Here is a 27,821-nt window from a genome sequence, read left to right as displayed (position 1 = left end):
ACAGATGTTGTTTCCAAATTATCCAGTTGTTACAGTAGTAATTGCAGCAGTCCCCAAATAGACAAACTTGGTATTTGGAAGAGCTAATGTTCCTTGGCTTGTGGGTTAAAAAATATCAAATGGGAAAAGTCACGTGGAAGCTCCTGATAATGCCCTCCCCAACCAGCAAAGATTAAATCAAAAACAAAGCATGCAAACATGATGGTTCACATTATCTCCTCTTTTTAACTCACCAGGGTGGCACCTAAAAAACAAGTATCAACACATCCTGGAAAATGACAGTGGAATAAACTCAACAAAGTAGCCCCAGTCGAAGCTGCTATGACAAAATGGTATCCTTCCTAGAGACAACTAATACAGACTCAAATATAAGAAATGAAGCCACTGAACTGGAAAATGTGTTTTTTTCCCTTTCCTATCAAGAAAGACTGGAAACATTCACATATGCTCAGGATGGACAAGAATAGGTATTAATTAGTCTTCCCCAGGGTTATGTTAACTCTACTGCCCTCTATCATAATATAGCTCTCAAAGACAAAGGCCATAAGGACACTCCACAGAACATCACATTGACTCACTCACTGTATCAGCGAGAAAGAAGTAGCTATTATACTGGAGACGTTATTTATGCACATCTCCAAAGAGTGGAAGATAACTCTATGAAGATTCAGGAGCCCACAATATCAGAGAACTATTTAGGGACCCAATGGTCATGGGCATGGTAGATCATCTCCCCAAAGCAAAAGAAAAATTATTATATCTTGCACCTACCACCAATGAGAAAAATACACAATGCCTGGTAGACAGCCTCTGGATTCTGAAGGCAACATAATCCACACTGGTGAATACTGCTTTAATTCATTTACCAATAATTATAGAAGGTTTCTGGCTTCAAATGGAACCCAGAGCAAGAAGCAACTCTAGATTAAGTTCAAGCTATAGTGCGAGTAGCCCTGACACTTGAGTCATATGATACTACAGAAGGTGTGCTAGTAGAAGCATCAATGGTGGGAAAAGATGCCATGTGAAACTTAGGGCAAGCTTCAATAGGGGAATCAAGATGTACATCCCTAGGTTTGTGGATCAAGACCATGTAGCTTGCAGTGGAAAATTACATACTACTTAAAAAACTGCCCCTGGTATGCTCCTGGCCTTGGTAGGGACAAAGATTTGATCAAGTGTCCAAACAATCAGAAGTGCCCGATATAAGCTAGGGTCTCCTGGGCTCAACAAATCAAACGGCTGGACATGTCAAACAACAATCCATTATGAGACAGAAGAGATGCATCCATGTGTGAACTTAAGTAAGGCCAGGAGATATAAGTAAACTGCGTCTGCAGGTATCCCAGACTTACACACCAACTACTATTGTTATATCAGCATCTCTTTCTCAATTTACATCTATGGCCATATATGGGGGCCATTATGACTGTGAAAAAAGGAGACGAAATTCATGCCTGATTCATTGATAGTTCAGTTCAATATATATATATATTTATATTTATATATTTATATATTTATATTTATATTTATATTTATGTATATTTTATGTATATTTTTATTTATATAAATAAATATTTTTGCTCCCCAAAGCAAAAGAAAAATTTTCTTTTGCCAAACTAGACTGCTGTCCCACTCAGAGAAGGTCTTGAAGACAACAGTGAGGAAAATCCTCTTAATAGAGTTTTAGATGGTATATCTGGTCATCCCCTTTGTGTAGAAAAAGAAGTGCTATGGGTAAGAATATGTATGGACACAAAGACTTGGGCCCTAGGAAGAAAAAAATTGAAAGATTGAGGAAAATGTATCTAGAGAAGAGGCTTAAGAATAAACTCATGGGAATGAGAAAAAACAAAAAATCCCTACATATCACACATTATAGCCCCTATGGTAGCTAGACTCCAAGGATGGTCCTTCAGTGAACTGTATCTCATAATGTTCATGCCCTTTTATAGGCTCCTTCCATATCATGTAACTTGTTTACTGTAACTTGTTTATAACCAAGAATATGGTGGGAATGATGCTGCATGACTTCAAAGCTAGGTCAAAATAAATAGTATTTGGTTAAGTCTATCTCTGTGAGCCCTGGGCCATCCTGTAGAAAAAGTCCTACTAACTAGAAACAGCTATGTTGAAGAGCCCAAATGTAGGTGCACTGATTCAGAATCCCAACCCCATGGTTGGAGTAATCTTCCAACCATGCCCGCCAAGGTGCCAGATATAAAAGCAAAGACACCTGGAACCCTCCAGAATAGCCCATTCTACCAATTAAATTTCATCAATTGAACTCAATAACACCAAATGAAGAAGAAAAATTACCCAACTGAATCCTGTCTGAATTCCACACTCACAAAATCATGACAAAGGAAGAATCTCTGGGTTAGTGGCACGAAATATCAACTAACTAGTTCTCTTCAAAAAACCAAGTGCAAGCCTGGACAAAATTATCAAAAACAACAATCGCATAGCTATGGAAATCTAAGACACATAAAAAATTGAGAAAACCCTCTAGATATTCAGATAATAACAATAGACATTTGTTATCTGCTTACCTGGGATTGCTCCTATAACCCTCTTCTGGCACAGTACATACAAAAGCCAGGGTCTATAGAAAGGATCGATAGTTTTATCAGTGTGGTGCTGTCTGGGAAAAACAACAGCTCTGCTATCAGACCTCTGCTACTTGATTTGGGGTGAGACTGAAAACCCATGGGAGTGATAGCCCATAGAAGAGACAAAGTCAAGAGGAAACAAACAGAGAAACAGAAAATCAGCAGTTTTACTAGTCTAAGACTGTAGTTCCACAGAAGGTAAAGGCAGACCAACCAGAAATGTTACAGGGAGACACTGGAAATGAGAGACCACAGAAAGAAGCTAGATAAACTCTCCACACTTTTCAGAATGACTAGGAAAGCATACCATATTCAGGGGAGATGCCAAAAGAGCGTGGTAGTAAGTGAAACCTAAGAGTGCCTTGAGAACTGGCTGAACTTTGTTTTTGTTTGTTTGTTTGTTTTGGTATCAGTCTGGGTTTGTCTTTATGAACACTTACAGAATGCTGGTCGTTTGTTCGTGTTTAAAAAAATTTTTTTGAGTAGTTTTAGCTTTATAGAAAAATTGAGCTCAAAGCAGAGAATTCCCATATATCCCCACTCTCATCCCTCAATTCCCTCTATTATTAACAATTGCAATTGTGCAAGATGTGTGATATATTTGTTACAACAGATGAGTTGACATTGTCACATCATTACTGACAAATTCTATAGCTTATATTAGGATTCATTCTTCTGTTGCATATGCTATACGTTTTGATAAATGTATAATGACTTGTATCCACCATTGCAGTATCTTACAGAATAATTTTACTGCCCTAAAATATCTCCTTTGCTTTGCCTATTCATCCCTTCCTTCCTCCTTCTGCTCAGACCCCTAATGACCACTAACCTTTTTTCTGTCTCCATACTTTTGTCCTTTCCAGAATATTATACAGTTGGAGTCATGCAGCATGTAGGAGAATTGGCTGAACTTTGAATGTGTCCCCACACCATACACAGATTGATTGGTAGAGGATAGAAGCCTTACAATCTCAAAATACTTAAGCATGACTTCTGCCTAAATCTTTGGCTAACAGTTTGGCTCTGCAGACATGGGAGCGAATTATAGGAAAGTGGATACACAGACACACATATGTACACACACACACACATATTTGAGTAAAACAAACAGCAGAGAGATCAGTGGACATATACCACAATGGGAACAGATAGAAAAGAAAAAAAGGAAAAGAAGAAAAGAAAGAAAAGAAAAAAGAAAGAAAGAGAAAAGAAAAGAAAAGAAAGAAAAGAAAAGAAAAGAAAAGAAAGAAAAGAAAAGAAAAAAGAAAAAAGAAAAGAAAGAAAAGAGAAAAGAAAAAACAGGACAAGATAATCAGTCGTCAGGAAAATAAGTAAGAAAACAGAGCTATTACAGCACATCATCAAAAATGTCCAGTTTTCAACCAAAAATTACGAGACATGCAAAGAAAGAGGAAAATGTGACCCATAACCAGGAAAAAAGGTAAAGAAACTAACACTGAATGAACCCAGATGTTCTCTTAAAAATGTATTTAAAAATAATGTCAAAGAATCACAGGAAAATATGATGACAATGACTCAATAAATAGGGACTCCCAATAGAGAAATAAAACTATAAAAGAAAAGAAATGACAATTCTAGAGTGAAAAATGCAATAGCCAAAATGAATATTCATAACACATGACTTCAACTGCAGATCTGAGATGGCAGATGAAACAATCAGTGTACTCTACCAGAGAGCAAAAACAGAACTTATCCCTCTGAAAGACAGAGAGAAAATATACATTGAAAAAAAGATGAAAAGAACCTCATGGACATGTAGGAAAACATCAAGAATATGAACATACACTTAATGGGATTCTTGCAAGAAAAAAAAGCAACAGAAAAACTGGTTGAAGAAATAATGACTGAAAACTTCCAAAATTTAAGGAAAAACATTAATCTATAGATCCACAAAGCTTCATTACCTCTCAGTAGGATATACACAAAAGGCTTAAACCTAGAAACGTGACAGTCAAACTGCTGAAATCCAAAGACAAAGAGAATATACCAAAAACAGCAACACACAAGACCCTTTATCTCCAGAAGAAAAAATAGAATGACATATACAAAGTGCTGCAAGAAAAGAGAAAGACTGTCAACCAAAAATTCTATATCTAAAGAAATTATCCTTCAAAAATAAAGGTGAACTAAAAAACATTTCCCAGATTAAAAAAGCAAAACAAAAACCGAGATGTATGGTATGCCTTTTACAACACAGGGTCAGAGTATCTAGCTTAGTACCTAGAACTGACTCCCTAAATTTACAGAATCGAATGAATAAAAAGTTATAACTAATTGTCACTTATTATTTCTTTGGGAAAATGCATCTTAGGTTCAAAATTAGAAATAGGTACTTCCAGCTTCCTCAGTAAAATTTGGAAATCTGCCCCCTTCTGCCATTTCCAGAATAGGACACAACACTCAAATTCTAAGTTAATTAAATCCTAAGTATCTTCAAATACAACAAAGTACAGGTTAACAGTCCCATGGGAAATGAATTTTTTCTTTAAAAAATTTCCAACATGTACAGGGCAGGATGTGCTGAAATAAAATGGCTTATAGAATCATCTGTAAGAATAACATTTAGAGCTCAATCTGCTGACACACACACACCCACATTTCTGAATATGTGTACTGTTTTCTAAAATATAGTCATGACTAAAATGCATTTGGTTTGAAGAGACTGGAAAGTATTCCATTCATATCCACTTATTCTTAACCCAGAATTTTAACATCTTTTATTCTCTCTTAATACTTTTATTCAAAGTACATCCTTACTTTGATGTACTTCATCTTACATATAGTCTAAATTGTTCTTATTTTAAATTGTTATCATCATAGTCATCATTAAAGTTCATGATCTTCATAGATCCTACTATTTTATTCAACAGTCCATTAAAAATTGATTATAATTATGTATTTCAAGATTTAGACAAATTATCAGGAGCACCTTATAGTTCTAAGAAGTTAAACCTTTACCTGTATTTCAGTAGGTCCTCTGTTAAAAAAATTAACATTAGTCTTGTACTGTAGGAGTCCATATTTGAGCTTTAGTATATATCAGGCTCACTTAATTTGCTCCTGAAAGAGTTCTTAACCAAGCTAAGCCCTACAAAAAGAGGCAGATACACAGTTCCAGGGATAATGGGGTTATGTATGGCAATAATTTGAATTCTGCTTTGAAGAATACCCCAAATATTTCCTGAAAAAGTTCTTCTCATGGATACATCCTAGAAAGGAAAATAGATCTAGCTTCTAGCATGAATTAACAAAAACAAAAGCCTAACTCATGTATAATCTTCCTGGATGACCCAGCTAGCATAAATGGAATCAAATTTACAGCACAAGTTCTTACTCTTGTTCCACAAAAAAGCAATTCTAGGGTTATACAAATACTTTCATATTTCACATTTTAATACTATTACTGACATTTAATATATTTTAGTTGAATGAAATAAAAAATGAATGAGTAAATGAATGAATTTATTGAATACTGCTTGAAATACTGAATTACTCTTAGACCCAACTTTTCTGCTATTTCAATGCTTTTTTAACTCAAATATAATTGGCTTGTGCAGCATTTATTTATTTTTAAAGATTTATTTATTTATTTATTTATTTATTTATTTATTTATTTAGAGAGATAGGCAGAGACACAGGAGGAGGAAGAAGCAGGCTCCATGCCGGAGCCCGATGCAGGACTTGATCCCGGGACTCCAGGATCGCGCCCTGGGCCAAAGGCAGGCGCTAAACCGCTGAGCCACCCAGGGATCCCCAGTTTGTGCAGCATTTATAACACCATTTGGGAATTTGCTCTGTTATACTTCTTATCAATTAATATGTGTTTCATAAACCTTCATATTTTTCTATCTACTGAGTAAATTTCATAATCAATGTTTAAGCTGTAGTAAATATCAATATCTAAACATCATCTATTGAATTTTAAACCAACTTAACAGAGACTTCTATATTCCAAACTAACTTCAAAAATTAGTCTTTAACTTTGCTTTTAATTTTTCATTCAACTAGCTAAGCACCATCTAAAATATCCCACAAACTGAAATTTGTAAGATATGATATGTTGGGTACTATATTTTCCATTAAAAATAATCCTTTTTCTTTAGGCAAATGCTTAACATAGTGTTTCATCTATAATTAAAAAGTATTGTTGCAAAGAGAAAGAATGGCCATCTTAAAGATTTTTTTTTTTAATTTATTGATTCACGAGAGACACAGAGGGAGAGAGAGGCAGAGACACAGGCAGAGGAAGAAGCAGGCTCCATGAAGGGAGCCTGACGTGGGACTTGATCCCGGGTCTCCAGGATCAGGCCCTGGGCTGAAGGCGGCACTAAACCACTGAGCCACCTAGGCTGCCCCAAGAATGGCCATCTTAAACAGTCATTGTGCTACAATTTATCAGAAAACAAAGAATTCTTTATTTCCATTTGTAAATTTATCTTCTGGTTATGCACTTTACAAGTTAACTCTCAGTTAGTTTAACTTCTTAATCTGTTTATATTTATGTTATATAATTTCAAGTCTGAGATCAGCTTCATAATATATATTTGCAATTTGGTTTCTCATCGGATAAGAAGTATCTTATTTTTTAAAAAAAAATTGATGAAATAATTTCATAATGCTGCCTAAGAGAGCAAGAGTGATTAATTATTCCCATGTAACTTTGATGCAGTTGAGTTCTTTTTTATCCCATAGTAAAGCCCTAAGATTCATGTTACAATTGGAATAATTATTTGCCATAAAATTATTTTATAAACAGATGGAATGAATACACCAGAAAGTAATCAGTCGTCAACTTTTAAAAATTTTACTTGCGGAAGTCTTAGTAATAAAAAAGATAAACGAAAAAATTTTAAATATTCCCATTATGACAACTTATTTTCAAAGTTTTTTAGTCCACTTGGCTCAGAATTCCTTACATGTTTAATTGGTCTCAAATATCATAAATCAATATTTTCTTCAGATTCCTAAAGAATATTGGCTATCACTTCAGTACTTCAGTGGTCTATTTTCCTTATAAACACACACAGTGAATCAATTACTTAAACATTTTAAGAAACTTGAGATTATACAATCAGATAAATTTCACTATTGATACTGACACCCAAATTCAGACATATATAAAGCTGATATCTTCAGCATTTGTATTTAATACTTTGAGATTCGTGCTTCTATTTGGACATTTGCAGTCCATTGCTCCTTTTTCCTGTCATGGATCTGTTCTCCAAATTTCTCCACCTGCACACCTCTATTCACTCCTTCCCAAAAGTAAGTTAAAGGATGTGCTACTTTCCAGAGTCTAATAATCGAATCAAACATTTCACAATTTATAACTCAGGACACTGTCACACAGATGTATGCTCACATTTACCAGCTCAGTTCCTCAAGATTTTACAGAAAAACAAAAGAGACCTGCAACAACCAAGTTAGAACTTGGAAGACGAGGGAAACTAAAACTCTTCACAACGATCTCACTTGCTTAAAAACAAAAACAGAATCCTTTGTGAATTGAGCAAATGATTGACAACATAACTATGTAATTAGTGTCACAAAACATAGAAATCACACAAAATTAGTGGAGCTAACCAGTGCCTCTCTTTCTGAAGTCCTACAGTATCTATAATACAACAGGCTTATATTGCTAGTTATTTTAGACTCTCAATTTATTAAGGGTAGAAAATATGTCCTATTCATCTCTATATTTTATATTAGAGCCAATCCAACATCTTGCAAATAATAGACACTAAGAAGTATTTGGCCAAAAAAGGAATAAATAGGTGTCTAGTATTTAGTAACACACTGCATTTACATTTCAAAACTATATCTCAACAAGTTAAAAAGTATATTCTTCTTAGGCTAAAAATATAAGCCTAGTTCAACATGTGGCAGATTGTGGAAGAGGTGAAACCAACATAAATAACCATAATCCACATAACCATGACTACACGTTCAGCTAAAACTCTTGAAAGCTGTCTCAGAGAAGTCATAGCTATTGTTGACTATCAAAAAACATTAAATAGGTAATCTAAAAGTGTCTTTAATATCTACTATTTGACAAATTACCAGACAATGAACATATTCTTATATTTATAGATAAGGAAACAGACATTGTTAAATAGCTAGGGGAAGATCATGTAGTTAATGAATTTCACAGCCAGGATTTGAGCTCTTCTTTGACTGTAAAACCCATGCTCTTTCCATAAAACCCTATTACTGTTTCATAGTAATGGCCCAGTCACTCATAGATTGTAATTATCAGCATCATTTAATAGAACATAGTGAATGAAGAAATGACATTACCTACAAATTTGGGTGAAATTCTGCTTATTTAAAATTAGACCTATCCAAAGAGACAAACGACAAATGAATAAGAAAAGAGCCAAAGCACCAGAGCACCAATAAAAGTTAGGTTAAAAATAAATAAATAAAAAGGCTAACCAATAGGACAGTGAAGAAAAAAAAGCTATACACTTGCTGTGGATTATAGAATTTTATTATTTAAATATCAGGAAGTTCCTGCTATGTAGCTGAAGCTATAAATATGATATAGAAGGGCCTGCAAAGAATCCTTCTGCACTAATAATGCTGACTAGTGCTATCTATCTATGCAATGCTGGTTAACACTTTACATTACTTGATACAAATTTGCTTTGTGCATTTTTGAAAGGCTGTGCAAAAGAATGAAAAGAGACAAAAATGTACAGACAATGAGTAAGATGTCTCAGCTTTAAAACACCTTCTTTGAGATCCTTTAGCCTAGGGATAATAAAGCAAAGAGATAACTATCTTTTAAAAGTTAGTCAAAATGATGCATCCACATATAAGCACACAGGAAAAAAAACTGCTGCTGATAAAACTTCTTTAAATATTAGGAGGAATTTTCAAACATTAGTTAAGTTTATTTTTTACAACTTTAAGTGGTAAAACTGAAGGCATTACTTTAGCAGAGAATAGCAGAATTAATGAACAGAATCTAAACTAATTCACTAAAGGTAAACCAATCTTTTTCTTAACTTTTAGTATTATGATATACTCAGACAAATGGAAAACAATCAAACTATAGGTTATTAACTATATTTAAGGAAATATTACAGCTTCTGGGAAATAAACTTTCTTTATGTCCTATGATAAAATTAAGATCTGCAGTTTCTCCTTCTATACCTTTCTATTTCAATAAACACAATTTTCTTATTGTTTATAATCTCAGTGCAACTTGTATGAAATGAGGCTCTAATTTGGTTTCTTTTTTTTTTTTCACTAAATATACATTTTCCCCAAGCCCATTTGTTGAATAATCTCTTCCCTTTTGCTTTGTGGTGTTTTCTATGTTCTTATCATTTATTTGTTTTATTTATTTATTTTTTATAGTTTTCTTTTCTTAAGATTTTGTTTATTTATTCATGAGAGACACAGAGACACAAGCAGAGGGAGAAGCAGGCTCCATGCAGGAAGCCCGATGTGGTACTCGATCCAGCGTCTTCAGGATCACGCCCTGGGCTGAGCCACCCGGGCTGCCCCATTTATTTGTTTTAATATGCCATTTGGAATAGGGGTTATTTTGAATAAGGGACAACTGAGAGGAAGTAAACACAAGAAAAGCTGCCTGCCCTCCCTTCTATTTGCCTAAAAGCAGGACATAAATTTGTAAAGGTATCCCCCACTTGCCCTCTGTAAGGAAGGACAGAAGTTAATTACTTCTTAGCAGGCAAGACATGGCTCCAGAGAAGTTTACTAGCTAGCCCTTCTTTCCCATTGGTTCCCTCATACACTTAACCTTTCCATGATTTGCTACCCCAGAAACTCAAAGTTCGGGCAGCCCAGGTGACTCAGCCATTTAGCGCTGCCTTTGGCACGGGACATGATCCTCGGGACTCCGGATGGAGTCCCACGTCGAGTCCCCCGTCGGGCTCCCTACCTGGAGCCTGCTTTTCTCTCTGACTCTGTCTCTGCACCTCCCTCTCTCTCTTTTTTATTTAAAAAAATAAAATTTTTTAAAAAAGAAAGAAACTCAAAGTTCCTTTTTTTGTCTTATTTCTCTAAAAATCTATTATTCTCTTGTAGAGCACAAATTCTAACTACTCCTTTATGTTTCACAGTAGCTGAAAGCTCCCACATGTATGCAAAATGCAAGTGATGAATAGATTTGTTTTTCTCTTGTTAATCTTTCATCGATCCCCCACCCCAGTGAGCCTAACAGGCATAGAAGGGGAAAAAAAAGTTAAGTTTTTTTCTCCTGCATACCTTCCAGATTAACTTGTAGAAATAAAAATATAGGCACCAGTGGGGACTATAACTACTAGGGCCTTAACCCCAAGACATTGTTTAGAAAGAACATGCATCTATACAATATTTAGCCTTCCCATTTGGGAACATGAAATGAATCTACTCACTCAATGATTATCTTTCTTTATGTCACTCAGTAATTTTATAGCTTTCTTCATGTAGGCACCCCTCATTTCTCATTAGTTATCTTTAAATCAACATTTCTTGTTTTTAGCTCAGAATGGGAACTGCCTTTCATTCATTTTTCTAACTATTTTGGTACAGCACAAAATAATTCCATATTAATTTCATATCTAGCTGCCTTCTTGAATTCCTTTATTGATGTCCTGTTGATTCTTATGAAGAAATAAATTATTCACCAAATGGTGTCAGAAAATTGTGTGTGTGGTGGGCAGGGGTGGGTGGTAGAGGGGATTCATGTTAGACACTCACATATCAGGTGTATTTTGGCATATGCCAAAATAAATTACATAAAGATTAAAAAATTAAAGGTTAAAATTAAATAATAAAAACATGAGAAAATACACAGCTGAATATGTAACTGACTTGGGGATGAATAAGAGTATCTATGGATAAAAGATAGATACTTTTTTTTTAACCATTAAGGTTAAAAAAAAAAACAAAGATGCAAAGACAGCTATATTAAATTCAGTATTTCCAAATGACCACAGAATATTAGTAGATAAACATCAGTATGGGAAATACATTTGAAAAAGATGACAGTTAAATGGGTAAAAATCCTAACCACATAAAACGCTCTTATAAATCAATAAGGGAAACACTAATACCCAGTAGGAACATGGGCAGAAGAAATAACAGAAATGAACAGATAATTCATAGAAGATGTCAAACACCAATAAAATATAAAACATGCAACTGCACAACCAAATTCAAGTTAAAATAACAAAGAGATAGCATTTTTGAAGCCTATTCAACTGCAAAGATTTGGTATTTAGCACCTGATAACTTAACTTCTGACAGGAGTATGGAGTGTTATAGCCTACGTGGAAAGCAAGCTGGTTTTCTGAATCAAAAGCTTATAAGAATCAAAGCATGGATATATATTAGTGAAATACTCATGGATTAGGCAAAAATTCTTATGTAAAGATAACCATTAATATTGTTTGTGCTAGCAATCGGAAACAACTGCAATGCCCCCAAATGAAGGAACAGTTAGTTTGTGCTACAACCATATGATAGACTACTAAGTGCAGTCATTTCAAAAACATATCTCTAAAGAATATCTAATGGCTTGGAAAAAAAGTTAATGATATGATATAAATTGAAAATAATCAGAATACTAATTATGTTTAGCATGATACCAATTTTATAAATATGTGAAATATACACACATAGGAAAAAGGGAAAAAAACAAAATGTTAACAAGGGTTATATTTGGGGGAAAAGATTATGGATAGTTTGTATTTCATTCTTTATACTTTGAGGAACATTTCAGATATTCTATAATAAATACTTTGAAACACACACAAGATGTTATTTTACAACTATACCTAATAGGTATTTTTTAAGATACCATGAAGTGATGCAAGAAAAATTTCAGAAACAACAAAACAGTTTTTGTAAAAAATCAGTAGATTTCTCTTCCTCATGAGCAACAGAAGATAGTTACTTTTTAAAACTTGAACCTTTCTTCACATAACTGGCACCATTAAGAATCTTTTAAAATAAACATAGTAATATCTATTAAATGTTTATCACAAATACAACCTAAAAAGAAAGCCTTTAAGAAATCAACTCCAGGGAAAGTGTGGTGAGAAGACAGCACTTACCTTTTTCACTTACACTCTCACTTTCAATCTCAACGTCATCACAACTTGTGTATTCAGGTGTGGAAGCTAATTCCTCCTCTGAACTGCTCAATGAAACCTGACGCATTTTACCTCCTTTCTTTGATTTATGAGGCTTTGGTGGTGGAGGTCTCACTGACTCTGACTGGTCTGAACTGAGAGAATCATTCCTTAACATTGTTTCCATCTTTTCCCGTTTGGTTTTCCTCACAGCAGAGCTAGGATCTAAGTGGTGTTGTTTCCTCAATGAGTCAGTACGTTTCATGTCCGGTCTATCAATGGGTATTGGACTTCTCCGGGGGGTGGGAGGACTATGATTTGTGGTCCTTTGTGGATAAGAACTTGGTCCCTGAGCCTCTCGAGTTCTTTCCATTGAGTAAGACCGCTGATTTTCCATGGCAGCTCTACGTTCAGATATAGATCTTTGCCTTGATGGTCGTTCCACCCTCAGCATAGAAATCCTAGAGTCTTCCAGTTCAGCATTTGCCAAAGAAACATCACTATGCCTCCTCTCATGCCTTGCTCTGGACACTTCAGCGTGAATACGCATTTGTTCTTCATAGGGCTGCGGCTTTACTGGATAACGGGCCAAATTCGGATCACTTCGATAGCGCGCCTGGTATTCCTCCTCTCTCCTTTGCCTTTCATATTCATCTCTGCTGTCCACGTCCTCATCATCTACGATGTATTCTTTGGAATGCCTATGACTTCTCCTGTTGGAGTCCCTGTAATTTATGTGGTCAGACTCTTCATAAAACTGAGGTTCACGCTGAGACCTCCTGTCAGCATAATCTGATGGAGATCTAGGCATGGCGTTATCTGAAGTAGCATACTGTGAATATTCTTCTCTTTCTTCTCTTTGGTCGTATCTTCTATTCTGATCTCTGGATATTGATGGACTTCGTGTCCTAAGTAAGCAAGGCAAAAGAATGATGAGAAGAGCAACGTCCAAACAACTCAACGTTTTATTAATTTACTTGTGAGTTGACAAATTAAATTCAAATAGTTCTTTTGCTTTTTTAAAACATTTCTTTTTAACGTCATGCCATAACAAAAGTTTTACTAATATTTTATTCAGTTCAAATACGAAATTTTAAAGGTACTTTTGATAATTGTTCTTTAATGCGCGACACACTACATACGGAATATACTTATGTGCTGAAATAAGAGAGTCAGCATCATACACTGCTGCTGCAAAATGGACTTCACTGTAATTTCTTTGCTTGGCTCAATACACTTTGACGATCTCCCAATTGCTATTCAGAAACTGAAAAGTTGCCCCTGACACTCTATTCCTAATATCTTGATATGAAGTCACTTGAAAACATAGTGAAGCCAAACTGATTTGGCTCACTAGTTGAATACTTTCTGACTAAAATTAAATACTGGCTCTAAAAAATCATTTTTCATAGAGGCCCCTCGGTGGCTCAGTTGGCTAAGCATCTGATGCTTGATTTCTGCTCAGGTCATGATCTAGGGGTTGTGAGATGCAGCCCCAAGGCTCCATGCTAGGTGCAGAGTCTGCTTGCTCTACCTCTGCTCCCCTCCTCTCTCTCTCTCTCTCAAATAAATAAATGAATAAAATCTTTTTAAAAATTCATTTTTCAATCATCAGCTACCTAGATCACTCCTGGTATTGGTTCATCCAAATTTTCTTCTTATCATTGTATCTCCAACTCTTCTTTATTGCTCTAACTTGAGATAAACAATTTAAATAAATACCAACAATAATGACTTATTCATCTCTCTCTCTCACACACACACACAGACACACACACACACACACACACACACAAAGTCTTTGTAGAAAACAGAAGAGACTGTTATTTTTATTGTGTCTTCATTGAAATTAAAGCCAGCTCAATACTTCCCTTTGTCTTCATATCTAACCACTCATACTTCCTTCTAGCCTCAGAGGAAGAGACCATATTTTAAGTTCTCAACCTGCCCCTCTAACACTGGAACAACATACTGAACCTTGTCATCTGCATAATACTCTTTGTCAACAAAATATTCACACTGTCCTCTTCTCTGGTATGAACCCAGATAATGTCAACCACTAGCTATGAAAAGCAGTGATCTGGATTCCTGAGGATGACAGAAGTTCAGAATACTTGTCATGGGGATTTTTGCCAGGACACATGAACAGGAGATAATAAAAAGTGAGGTCAGTTTAAGTTAAAGATGACCAACATTAGCTAGCTCCGTTGTGAATTGCTTAGATGTTATGTTTTGGGAGGCCTAAAAGCATGAGCAGAGAAAGGATAATGTGGAATGACCTAACCCAGCAACATCATCTTCTCCTCTGCATTCTCTTGTGTTGGGACACCTACGTGGCTCAGTGGTTGAGCGTCTGCCTTTGGCTCAGGGTGTGATCCTGGGGTCCCAGGATCCAGTCCCACATTGGGCTCCCTGCAGGAAGCCTGCTTCTCCCTCTGCCTGTGTCTCTGCCTCTCTCTCTCTCTCTCTCTCTCTCTCTCTCTCTCTGTGTGTGTGTGCGTGTGTGGGTGTGTGTCTCATGAATGAATGAATGAATGAATGAATAAATAAATAAATAAATAAATAAATAAATAAATAAATAAATAAAATAGATTCTCCTGTGTCACCAAATCCCTTTCCTCCATATCTGAAATAAAGCCTGCCAATGTATCAATTAAGATTTGTTAATAAAAACAGAAGTCATTTTAGGTTTTCTAAGTAGAAAGGATTTTAATACAGTAATCAAAAACTACACAACTGAACCAGCCATGAAGGCCAAAGAAGTTAATGCTGCAGTTCTTAGCCTGAAGAACCAAAGACAAGGGTTCTCAAAATGTTCACTAGAGAAGCTGCTATGAATTTCAAGCTTTGGGAATTTGCCACCAATTATCTCAGCTGCCTATAGCACTGGGGTAGTCAGTTAACAGAAGCTTGCCAGGAGCCACTGAGACTTTCACATCAGCCTGTGGGCCTGCCAACAACTGCTGCTTGACAATAATGGCTTCTGTAACTCTTCCACCTTTCAGTGTCACACAAGTGCATAGCCAGGTAAACTCTACCCTAGAACCATAAAGGCAAAAGTATTACAAAGTATGAAGGAAATAGTCTGTTCTAAATGTTTTATGATTAGGCAAGTGGATGTGTTGGGGTTTTTTTACATTTATATCTTATATCTACATATAAAACATTTAGGAATTAAAAACAAATCTTTTCAGTTATAATTGTTACATAAAACCATAGACTCCTATACTTTAAAATAGACAATCAAAATAGAGCATTCAAAATAAATTTTATAAAAAAAAAAAAACAAAAACAAAAACAAAATAAATTTTATAGTATTGACCTACGTAATATCCTATATGCGTATCTGTTTATGCATAATTCATTTTACTTTTCTGTCATTTTTATACATATGACTAAAGAAAAAAATACCTTAGCATGGTGGCAATTATCATAAAAAAGAAGAACAGAATCAAGGGATCTGGGTTTCTTAGTCCTACTTTTGTTATTAACCAGTTATTTGACCTAGATGGCTGGTTAATCTTTGAGAATCTGTATTTTAAAGTGAATAACATAGCTTATACACATTAACTTATATATTATTTTAACAAATATGTATTAGGTAAGATCTAAATGCTACTAGGTAAGATCTAAATGCTACATATTATAATATAGATTAGGAATAAAGAAACGTGGGGCACCTGAGTGGCTCAATCAATTAAGCTATGATCTTATAATAATGATACCATGACTTCATCAAGTTAATATGCCTAAATGAAAGCTTTAAGGATAGCAAAAAATAATACTTCTGGCAAGATATAATAACTGACTGGTGCCAATTTTCAACATACATCTCATTAACTGTCTACTTATATCTACTGACTATATTTTAAAAACTGAGGTAAAAGAGAATTTCTCTAGGGAACTCTAAAGAATAAACCATTACATCAGTTCTTTTTTTTTTAACTTTTCTTTTTAAAGATTCTATTTATTTATTTCAGGGAGAGAGAGCGCAAGCAGGAGTGGAAGGTAAGAGGCAGAAAGACAGGAGGAAGCAGAGTCCTCAATGAGTAGGGAGCCCAACATGGGGCTCTATCACAGGACCCCAAGATCATGGCCTGAGCTGAAGGCAGACACATAACTGACTGAACCACCCAAGTGCCCTACATCAGTTCTTCTAAACTGACCATCTAACCTCCATTAGATGCAGACTTTATGTTAGGAATTTCAAATACATTCTGGTATCTTACTTTTTTCCAACCTAAGTTAATAAATACATTTGTCTCCAAGAATATAGATTATTCATAAACCAAATTTAATATCAAGAAATTGATACTCTCCAAGAGTAAGATTCCAGTGTTTCTCAGATTTATAATGGTATACAAGAAAACAATTTTTTAAAACTTTATTTATTTTTAAAACTTTTTTTTTTACCTGAGTATAGTTGACACACAATGTTACATTAGTTTCAGGTGTACAACATAGAGATCCAAATTGTCTATTTGTTACGCTGTACTCACCACAAGTGTAGCTACCATCTGTTATCATAGCTGCTATTACAGTATCTTTGACTACAATCCCTATGTTATGCTTATTATTTCTGTGACTTATTCATTCTGTAACTAGAAGCCTGTATCTCCCACTCCTCTTCTTCCATCTTGACCATCCTCTCATTGTTAAAATAAATTCTAATTTCAGGGTGCTACTTTCAGTAAGAAAGGTCTTCCTGAAAAAGGTACATTTGACTAGAGTAATGTAGTTACACGGAGTGTTGCCCATTTCTATAAAATATATAACTTCATTGGAAATGTTTTTGTTATTATCATTAGGTTGCTATTATTTTCTTTCTTTTTTTTTACTTAAAGCTGTTTTATAAAATATGAAATCTACTAAATTCTTGTTGTACTAAATCAAATATTTTTCCAAGATAGTTCATCTCTAGAACCCACCTAAAAGCAGCCAACCAAGCCTTTTTCATGTACCCCTCCTTTGCAAAAGATTTCCTGCTCTCAAACTGAGTAAATTCCATTTCCTCATTGTCCTTGATCTCAGTTGGGAATCAAAAGAAAAACAACCAGATTAAATCAGAATGAATGGATACTGACTTTATAATATTATCAAAAATACTTATATGCTTTAAGATTTTTAATACAAATTAATCTCTATCATGTGGGACTTAAGGCCATGTAAGAAAGTAAAAAAATTGAGAAAATGTGAAGCAGGAAATTGGATATTTTGAAGGCAATTCAACCTGACAATGGTCTTTCCTCCTCACAGTACCTCTGCCCTAGGTAATCGTGTCCATTACTATCCAAGAATGTCTACAATACTCTAAAACATTGAGGTTCACGAGGGGCAGCAACCTGGATCTATATAAGCTGGCACGTAGTAGGTACTTGAAAAACATTTGTCAAATTAAAGAACTGATTCATTCTCCCTTAGATGACTCTACTTTTCATGATAGGCTGTTTTCTTCAATACTCAAACTCACTGATGGGCTAAAATAGTCTAGCTCTTCTCTTTCTCCTATTGCTCCCTTGGCAGTAATAGCACCCAGCATAGGTAAAAGGAAGGAACTATTTTATAGTAGTGTATTTTATATGTTCATTGGACTTTTGTAATTGGGCTTCAAAATCCAGCAATTGCTTATGAAATGATTTCTTTGGAAAAATATATTTAGAGTGCCAGTCACTTTACAATTAAACATTTAGAACAAAACCTCTTTATACATTAAGGATTTCTCACAATATATTTAACATCACACTTGTTATTATAGAACAGAGGTGGGGTAAGAAAAGAAACACTTCATTTCCTGAGGAATTAACATAAATTTCTGAAAGTAGGGTATAAATAAAGTGAATATAGTAAGCCTTTACGATATACGAAATATATTTTATTTGTTTGATAAAAAAGAATATTTATCATAGAATTCAGTTCCAAAAGAAAGTCTATTATTAATTAGCACTTAACACGTCATCTAAGTGCTTTTGAAAAATCATACCTTAGAAATATTGAATTCAATATTAATTCCAACAATCACATTTTCTAGAGATTATGAAATTTGCTGAAGCATGTGAATCATACTGTAGACTGATTTGTACTGGATTTAAGTAAAAATAGAATAGTGCTCATGACTTCTGAAATTGGAATAACTATTGTCACTGTTACTTAACACAGAATAAAGTTTTAAAAAATATATTTTGAGGTACTATATTAAAGCTATGCTAGGAGCAAGGCAAGATTTTATTCTATGACTATTCTTACCAAACAATGAAGAATCTATCAATTACTCCAAAATATTAAAATATTCTGTCAAATGATTTTGCCATTAGATCATGAGTTATTTTATATATACTCTCTTTTAAATTAAAACTGCTGTGTTTTTAGACACGATTTTTTTTCAGAACCTGAAGAAAGCCCATGAAAATTCAAGCAGTTTAATCTCTACCTTTGCTACTGTCCTCTATAAGCAAGTCTTAGCATTTATTATAATCACGTAGAAAACAGTTAATAGGTAAAGAATTTAATGATAAATTGTACAATTCTCTAAGCAATCATAAAGCACTTAACAGTATTTCACCCATATTTTATAATTCAGAAGAATAGAGCAAATCATTTAAGATGCTTTGTTTCCTTAATCCTTCAAAGACACTGAGAAATTAAGAGGCAAAATCCAAAATTATGCCCTTCCTTAGAATAAAATATATTCGTGACATTATATAGGTCCTTATTTTTTACTCCTATGCATCAGTCCATCCCTATTTCTGATATAACAATATCAGTATATATTTGTATTCACTTTATATTCACCTAATATTGTTCATCCTACCTCTTTTTACTGAAATCTGGGTTGTTAAGTTATTCTCTCTTTCCCCATATCACAGGGGTCTTATCCAGATCTAGTTTATAAAAAAATCACATATGGAAATATTGAAAATATAAGTTAATAAGTAGAATTTCTGTTCATTGCTTATAATTTTTTGTCATACAGACTATTCAATCTGTTTCTAAATATTCTAGCTGTATACTCCATTATAAATGTCATTCTGATTAGGCATAAGAGTTTGAGCAAGAAAGTCTACCAATTAGTCTCTTTAAAGCTCCGTGTATAAAAATCAGGCTGACTGATAGGGAAACTCCAAATAAGAAACTTATTTCCCAATTAAAGTCACTTTGAACAATTTCCCAAAGGTAGTCTCAATTACATAATGTATTAACAATGTGTTTTTACCATAGTTTCTATTTTCATATTTACAACTTTTACCATGCTGTGCGGTTTGTGTTATTATACCACCTACAATATTGACTATATATACTACAAACTAATCATCAAGCCTCTGAAAATATAAGTTGTATAAAACATTTCAAAACAATTATAAGGACAGTAAACGCTTATATGGAAACTTTAAGCTTTAATATTTGTATACTTTTAACTCTGAATACCTATATAATTTTGAAGAATCATGATACTGAAAGTAAAGAATTTGAAGATGACTAATTTCTGCAAATTCAAATTTATGCTATTCAATTAAAGACTACCTATAGAGAAAATCCCTTACTCATAATCTTTGTTAGTAGAGATCATTAAATGATTGTCACTTATAAATAACAGAAATAATATTTGAAGAACCAATAATCTGGGAAAAAACTCCATCTTTTTAAAAGCTTTATAAAGCATGGTTATTGCTAAATCAATTAAAATGATAGTTCATTAATTCAGTTATACAATTCTAACCATATAGTTTAAACATAATATTGTAATCAAATTCTGAAATTTAAAGCAATTAAGACACATTAAATCCAGGATTTAACAGAAATATAGGATCCTATAAAATATGAAATATATAGTTCCCATGCCTAGAATTCCTACAAGAAGCTTCTAATAAATCAAACAATTTATATTCATCAAAAAACACACCAAAAAAAGACCAAACTTTTTTTTACAAATCACATCACAACATCTAATACATTTTTTAGTTTTACCTTTTCCTCAACCAATGCACATCTGTCGAGCATGAAGCATCATGTTGATAAAAATACATCAACACTGTGCCAGGCAGTGCTTTCATTTAATCCTTCTAGCTCTAGCAAAATCATAGGATCCATCCTTAATCAGATGATTTGAAAGTCTCTACTTGCTTGCAATCATTTTATTTCAAAACTGAATTATTAAATAAAACATAAACACATAAAACAACATTCATTCATGGATGGAGTCACAAAATCCTGTAGTGATGGGCCTGTTAAGAAAAAGGTTATTCTTTAATGCTGTTACTATGTGGCTGGATATAGCTCCAGGTCAAGTAAGAATGTACCCTGTAAGGAGGATTACGGTACTTAGCTGATTAGTGCCTCACAATACTGAATACCAAATGCATCCTACATCCATGGCATTTCCGGGCACTATACTAAAACAGATAGATTGAGAAATTTGTGAACCACTTCTCCTATGTGAATTACAGTATTACAAAAATAACAGAATTCATTGTGTTTGCTATTGGAGTCCACTGCATTGCTGTCACTATAAAATATATAGTGACAATAAACATTGCTGATGGTTTAGTAGGTCTATAATTTCTTTTCAATTATTCAATAAGTTCCTTAATCTTCACTAAAAGAATGCTTTCCCCAGAAGTGTAATGGCACAGGAAATAATTTGTTTAAGTGATTCCAAATAAATTTATATAGTACTGAGAAAGGCCAATGTTTGAAGTGTGGGGAAAGATGAGAAAGTTCTTGCTGTTTTTGGTTCCCTGAATTTCAAGTTTAAACATGGGTCTGGGGGAGTAACTGGGTGGTTCAGTTTGTCAGACATCTGCCTTCGGCTCAGGTCATGATCCCAAGGTCCTGGGATTGAGTCCCACATCGGGCTCCCCATGGGGAGCCTGCTTCTCCCTCTGGCTATGTCTCTGCCTCTCTCTGTGTGTCTCTCATAAATAAATAAAATCTTTAAAAAGAAATAAAAAAATAAGTCTTGGAGAGATTGTGGAGGGGCAGTGGGGACAAAGTGGTTTTTATTCACTGAGATTCCTAACAAAGACTTGTAGCTTACTGAGACAAAAGTGATAAATATTTAAAGATCATTTTCTTTTTTTTTAAGATTTTATTTATTTATTCATGAGAGACACAGAGAGAGAGAGAGACAGACAGACAGACAGACAGACAGACAGATACACAGGCAGAGGGAGAAGCAGGCTCCATGCAGGGAGCCCGATGTGGGACTCAATCCCAGGTCTCCAGGATCACACCCTGGTCCGGAGGTGGCGCAAAACCGCTGAGCCACCTGGGCTGCCCCAAGATCAATCATTTTCATGGGAATGCTAACCAATAACAAAATCGAAGCATTTAGACCCCATAGTTCATATCAAATCGAAGGGAAAAAAGTTTTGCCAGAATATTTTGATTATTCCCTGCTGGTAAGTCCAGAAGATTTCTGACACAAGAATATAGTTGATACAATGATATATAAGCTTCCTTTTTTCCTTCCATTCACTTTCCCACTTGCCTGAGTTCTCTTGCCAGTGTCATCCCAACTATAATACACACTCCGCTGCCAGTCCTCTCCTTTACTCAACCTTGTCTCCTGATCCTCTTAGTGGCCCACCTCAGAACTTCATTCATATCATTCCTAATATGTTTACTCTATATCTCTCTAGGTCTCTAATTTCCTCCTCCTTACCCTTTGTGAGTTATATTTTCCTCTTAGGACTATTTTCCCCATTTTTAACTCTTTACTTTTGTATGTTTTTTCTTAATTCCTTGGGTAAGTACTTCCCATGCATTCAAATTTATGAGGACTCAATTTGGGATTTAAAAAGTTTTCATGAGAATATTTATAATTTTCATAAGTACAAAATATTCTATGAATCAGATACCAGTTTAAATTAACTCTCATTTTATTCATGACAATATTTTCAGCTTATATTTTAAAGATGAGGATATTCAAATCCCTAGGAAATGGTGCACAAATGATGCTCCCCTATCATAAACCATTGTGCTAATTCCTGCTTGCCACTATCCCTCCCAAAACTGCCATGTCAAAACAGAAAACAACAAAAACCAAACCAAAACAAACCAAAACAAAACAAAAAACCCACAAACAGTAGGAGCCAGTCTATTCCAGAAGACAATTTCAATCTGTAGCGATTTTATTCTCTTTCTTTAAGGTACTCTTTCTGAGTTTATGACAGCCTTAGAAACACCTTTATGATACTAATGGAAAACAGAAAAATACAAAGAATACAATGAGCAAGACAGGAGAAAAAGAAGAGGAAGCAAAGTAAAACTAAATTTAGCTAACAACTACTTCTATAATCATCGGTGAAAGCCCCCAGAGAGAGTTATTTTATCCAATACTTCCCTGAAACCTTTATGTTAATTGTAAAGTTCCTTTATTGAACTCCAATTATTGGTCTAATGCACCTATCGCATTCTCTCCTTTTTCTATTTGTTCAAAAAAGACAACTTACAGATCTGGGGTTGAGGCCTACAAGTATTGTTACTCAGAGAAGAGAAATCTCCTCCTATAAAAGGAAACAAACACAAGCAGAAATACATATCAAATTAAAAAACAGATGCTGCGTATCTGCAAACCAAACATGTATATAATTGGGACACCTGGGTGGCTCAGCAGCTGAACATCTGCCTTCAGCTCAGGGCATGATCCCAAAGTCCCTGGATCGAGTCCTACATCAGGCTCCCGGCAGGGAGACTGCTTCTCCCTCTGCCTATGTCTCTGCCTCTCTCTCTCTCTCTCTCTCTCTCTCTCTCTCTCTCTCTCTGTGTGTGTGTGTGTCTCTCATGAATAAATAAAATCTTTAAAAAAAAAAAAAAGGTATATCATTGATTTTCATCCTAAGTATTTATTTCCTTCTTGGGAAAAAGAATCATACAGTATTTTAAAATATGAGAAATAGAGATAAGTGGGTTTAAGGATAAGCAGAATATTCCATCTCAGTTCATGGTAATTCTTTCCTTCAATTGCTTGTCCTATCCATGAGGAAGTTCTACAGGATCTACCTACAGAATATATCCAAAATCCAAATGCTTCTCACCATCTCATCACCTCCTCTGGCACAAGTCTAAAGAAGTTATCATCATTTCTCCTGTGAATTACTGCAAAAATTTCCTAAAATTGGTCTCTGCTTACTGTGTGCCCCCTTCAGCTCAGTGTCAACACAGCAGCAAGAAAGTCAAATATGCTTGAAACCTGTCAGTAGCTCATTTTGCTGACAAGGCCTATGGGATCTGGCACCTGTCACTCTCTGGCCTCCGCCCCTACCACTCCCCTTGACTCACTCAGATCCAGCCACCATGGCTTCCTTGGACTTCTCATTGCCAGAGCAATGATCCTAAAGTGAGGACCACCTCTCTACCAAGGATGCTGCTTGTCCACATATCAGCAGACATCTTCTAGTTTTCGAGTCAGTAGAGACCTTCTTTATTCATCCCTCAAATCTCAATTTCTCAAGGAGGCTTTCCCTGACCCCTTTATTTAGTACCTCAACTTGTTTCCAGCCCCTGCATTCCCAATCCCAATCCCCTTAGCCTGCTTTATTTTTTAAATCTCTTTCATAACATTTATAGTCTTGTAATTATGGTATATGTTTTATTCATTTACTGTTTCCTGTTATGTACATTTTGCAAGTGGCAGGCAGGGATCACTGTTCTGATCACTTGATTCAAATACCTGGCTCACAGTAGATACTCAATAAATATTTATTGAATATACAAATAAAGCTATATAAGCAAGGTATTTTTTACACTATGATAAAAATAAATGTCATTTGCCCTATTTGACCAGCCTATCTACAATAGAAACATAAAAGGATTAGACAAAACACATACTAATTGTTTTCCTTTTTTGTGTGTATTTTATCTTAAATTTTTTTAATTTTTATTTATTTATGATAGTCACAGAGAGAGAGAGAGAGAGGCAGAGACATAGGCAGAGGGAGAAGCAGGCTCCATGCACCGGGAGCCCGATATGGGATTCGATCCTGGGTCTCCAGGATCGCGCCCTGGGCCAAAGGCAGGCGCCAAACCGCTGCGCCACCCAGGGATCCCTATTTTATCTTAAAAAATACTCATAAATTACTGAAAAATATCGCTCCCAAGGGAACAAGAAAAAGATGTGCCTTCGATACATGAATTTTGAGAATATCAACCTCTTCAATCTCCCAGCTACTAAATTTTTTTTCTATGCAATTCTGTTGATTTGTAAGTGATTCAAATATTTAAGTGACATTTTCAGAGATGTGGAGAAAAGTGCATAAGGAGAGGCAAAGAGGAAGAGGTCAGGAGTCAACAAACAGGCTGTCTGTTGTAACAGAACAGAAAGAATCCTTAAAAATCAGAGGTACAGTTCTGTCAAGTAGCCTCCCAACAGCCTGCATGAGAATACAATTGAGATTATTTTCAAGAATAACAAGTACAAAGAAAGCTCTTGCTAAATAAGATTTTTCTTGGAAGAGAACTGATGATAAGCAACTCAATACAGAACTCTATGAACAACTACCATGACAAAATAAAAACAAAGACAAAAACACAAAATATATTTTATTTAAATGTGGAAACTGGGCAGCCCCGGTGGCGCAGCGGTTTAGTGCCGCCTGCAGCCCAGGGTGTGATCCTGGAGACCCTGGATTGAGTCCCACATCGGGCTCCCTCCATGGAGTCTGCTTCTCCTTCTGCCTGTGTCTCTGCCTCTCTCTCTGCATCTCTCATGAATAAATTTTAAAAAAAAATGTGGAAACCATCATTATACCAGTATTTGAAGTAACAGAAGTTTTCTGATAATTCCTGTATGTTCTCGTATGAAATAAATACACACACAGCATGCTATCTATCTTGACATGAAGCTAAAAAAACAGGCACAAATTATTTCTGCGTGATCTTCACCTTCAGATATGACTATTACACCAATTAAAGAAACCTGATTTATCTTCAAGCTAACAGAATGCTCTTCCTCAAACAGACAAAACAGAACCTAACATCTGCATGATCTGTTGCTGTTCCTTCACCATTTATTTATGATAGTCAGAGAGAGAGAGAGAGAGAGAGAGGCAGAGACATAGGCAGAGGGAGAAGCAGGCTCCATGCACTGGGAGCCCGACGTGAGATTCGATCCTGGATCTCCAGGATCGCGCCCTGGGCCAAAGGCAGGCGCCAAACCGCTGCGCCACCCAGGGATCCCACGTTAAAGCCATTCTATTGAACACAGGACTTTATGATTTAGGGTTCAAAATACACTTTGCTTAAACTGTAAGTTGAGGAGATAGCAGTAAGAAATTAAGGTTTATGTAGTTCATAGGGTTGAACCACGACCAAAGGTAAAACAGACTGTGGCAGACATAGCTGGCTGCCTACCAAATAGATCTCAACCTCATTTCTTTCTTAAAAATAGAATCCTAACTTTATTCAGATCAACAGTGTGTCTAGTCTAAAATACTTATATGCCAGGCTCTTTTGTGGCTATGGGTGGTCACATGACATAGCTCAGGTCAATAACAGTCAGAGGTTGACTAGATGTAGGCTTTACAAAGCTATTTACGCCTAATGAAAAGAGATAGAGTCAGCTGGCATACACCTATCATACTTTGCACTTCCTCCTTTTTTGACTGGAATATGGTCCTTCCTGTTCCTATAACTCAACAGATCTTTTCTAACCATGAGTTTGAAATGTACATACTGTGGGTGGCAGGGCAGGAAACAACAATAACAAAAAGCATAGGTCTCTACTGATTTCCTCGAGCAGTTGTACTATCCTCGAGCTGGCTTCTCCAGACTTGTTTTTATCTGAGGAAAACATAAAACTCCTTCTTTATCTAAACATGTGGCTATAAAATACATGTCATATATAACTAAACACACTGCTAACTGAGGCCAGAGAAAGACTCGTCTCCAGTGAGAATTCTAAGATATCTGGGGTCATTAGTAACCTGGCTGCTATTTCAGTAGAAACTAAACAAGTGAGAAAGGTGTAAGAACAGAAAATATGTACAGATTTACTAATAAATATAAGCCAAGAGGAGAGTGACTTCAAATGAAAGAGGCAGAATATTATAGTACACATCATACTTCCTTATCCAGTAGTACATCACCAGCAGCCTATTGTAAAACATCTCCCAGCTCTGTGGTCAGTGAAGTCACATTGGTACCTGAAAATCAGCCATGTTGGGACATAGTCATTTATATCATGAAAATAGGTAAATGCTATAAATCAAGGTTTGTTTGTTTTCCTTTGGAGAGCTGATTGTCAAATATTTACCAGCACACCGCTGCTTATATCCTATTGCTCAGCTAAACAAGAACCTAGAAAAAAGTGCAATAGTTAGCCAAAAGCTATCATTAGTCATCTGAAAACTTCAATTCATAAGTGCAAAGAATATCTAATACAGAGCCCAACATTTAGCAATATCTCAGTCACCGTTTAAGAAATGAAGGGAGTAAGGGAGAGTAAAAGAATTCCTCAGTCACTGATAACTATAGAGTTAATTTTACTTTTCAAAAGAATTAAAAATAGTAAAACTAACTCCTCAGGTTTTAATTTGTTAATACCTGAAAATCTCTGTAATTCTTTGAATATGGCATTCCAATCCCAATTTGAGACTCTTTTGTTTGAGTTGCAAGTTAAGACAGTATTTAGGTACATTTATGAAACCAGGAGCTGTAGGAGCTTTAGAAAAAAAACTTGTTAAGTACAATTTGCAAAAATTTAATGATCAATGCAATGACAGTAGGCAGGGAAAGAGGTGTTGAAGTGCATTGGAAGTTCCTCAGTGGATTATGGAAAGAAAACTCAAAGTACTTACCACTAGATGGCACTAGATTATATAATTGCATCTATATCTTGAGATACCCACAATAAAGAACTATCCTCATTTTTTCATTATTCTAGTTTTCTATATCACGTAAAATCCCTTTTACATTGTCTTATTAACTGGAATTATTTATATCATAACTCTTTGCACAAAGAATTTAAGACAGCACAAAAAATAAAGTACAGAAAAGAGTTCAGTAGAAAAGAAAATCAGGATCAAACTCAGAAGTGGCAGGGGAGGCCAGAAATCAAAGTTGAGTGAAGATTTAAAAGGCTCATGTACCATGCTAAGCATTT

The 27,821-nt window shown here is 35.1% G+C and overlaps 1 protein-coding gene across 11 annotated transcripts in view; it reads right to left on the bottom strand.

Annotated features, from left to right (window-relative positions):
- RIMS2 (regulating synaptic membrane exocytosis 2) overlaps positions 1–27,821 on the bottom strand; it is a 583,644-nt gene that overhangs the window by 317,656 nt on the left and 238,167 nt on the right. For all 11 annotated transcript variants that reach the window (XM_055314266.1, XM_055314267.1, XM_055314268.1 and 8 more), the window contains one exon: positions 12,707–13,632. In XM_055314266.1, coding sequence (XP_055170241.1) covers positions 12,707–13,632 — 926 coding nt within the window. The remainder of the gene's footprint in view (positions 1–12,706; positions 13,633–27,821) is intronic.

Source organism: Nyctereutes procyonoides, unplaced genomic scaffold (genome assembly GCF_905146905.1).
Source record: "Nyctereutes procyonoides isolate TBG_1078 unplaced genomic scaffold, NYPRO_anot_genome, whole genome shotgun sequence".
NCBI classification, from domain to species: Eukaryota; Metazoa; Chordata; class Mammalia; order Carnivora; family Canidae; genus Nyctereutes; species Nyctereutes procyonoides.
The sequence above is the reverse complement of the archived record's forward strand: the minus strand, read 5'-3'. Positions and strand labels throughout refer to the sequence as shown.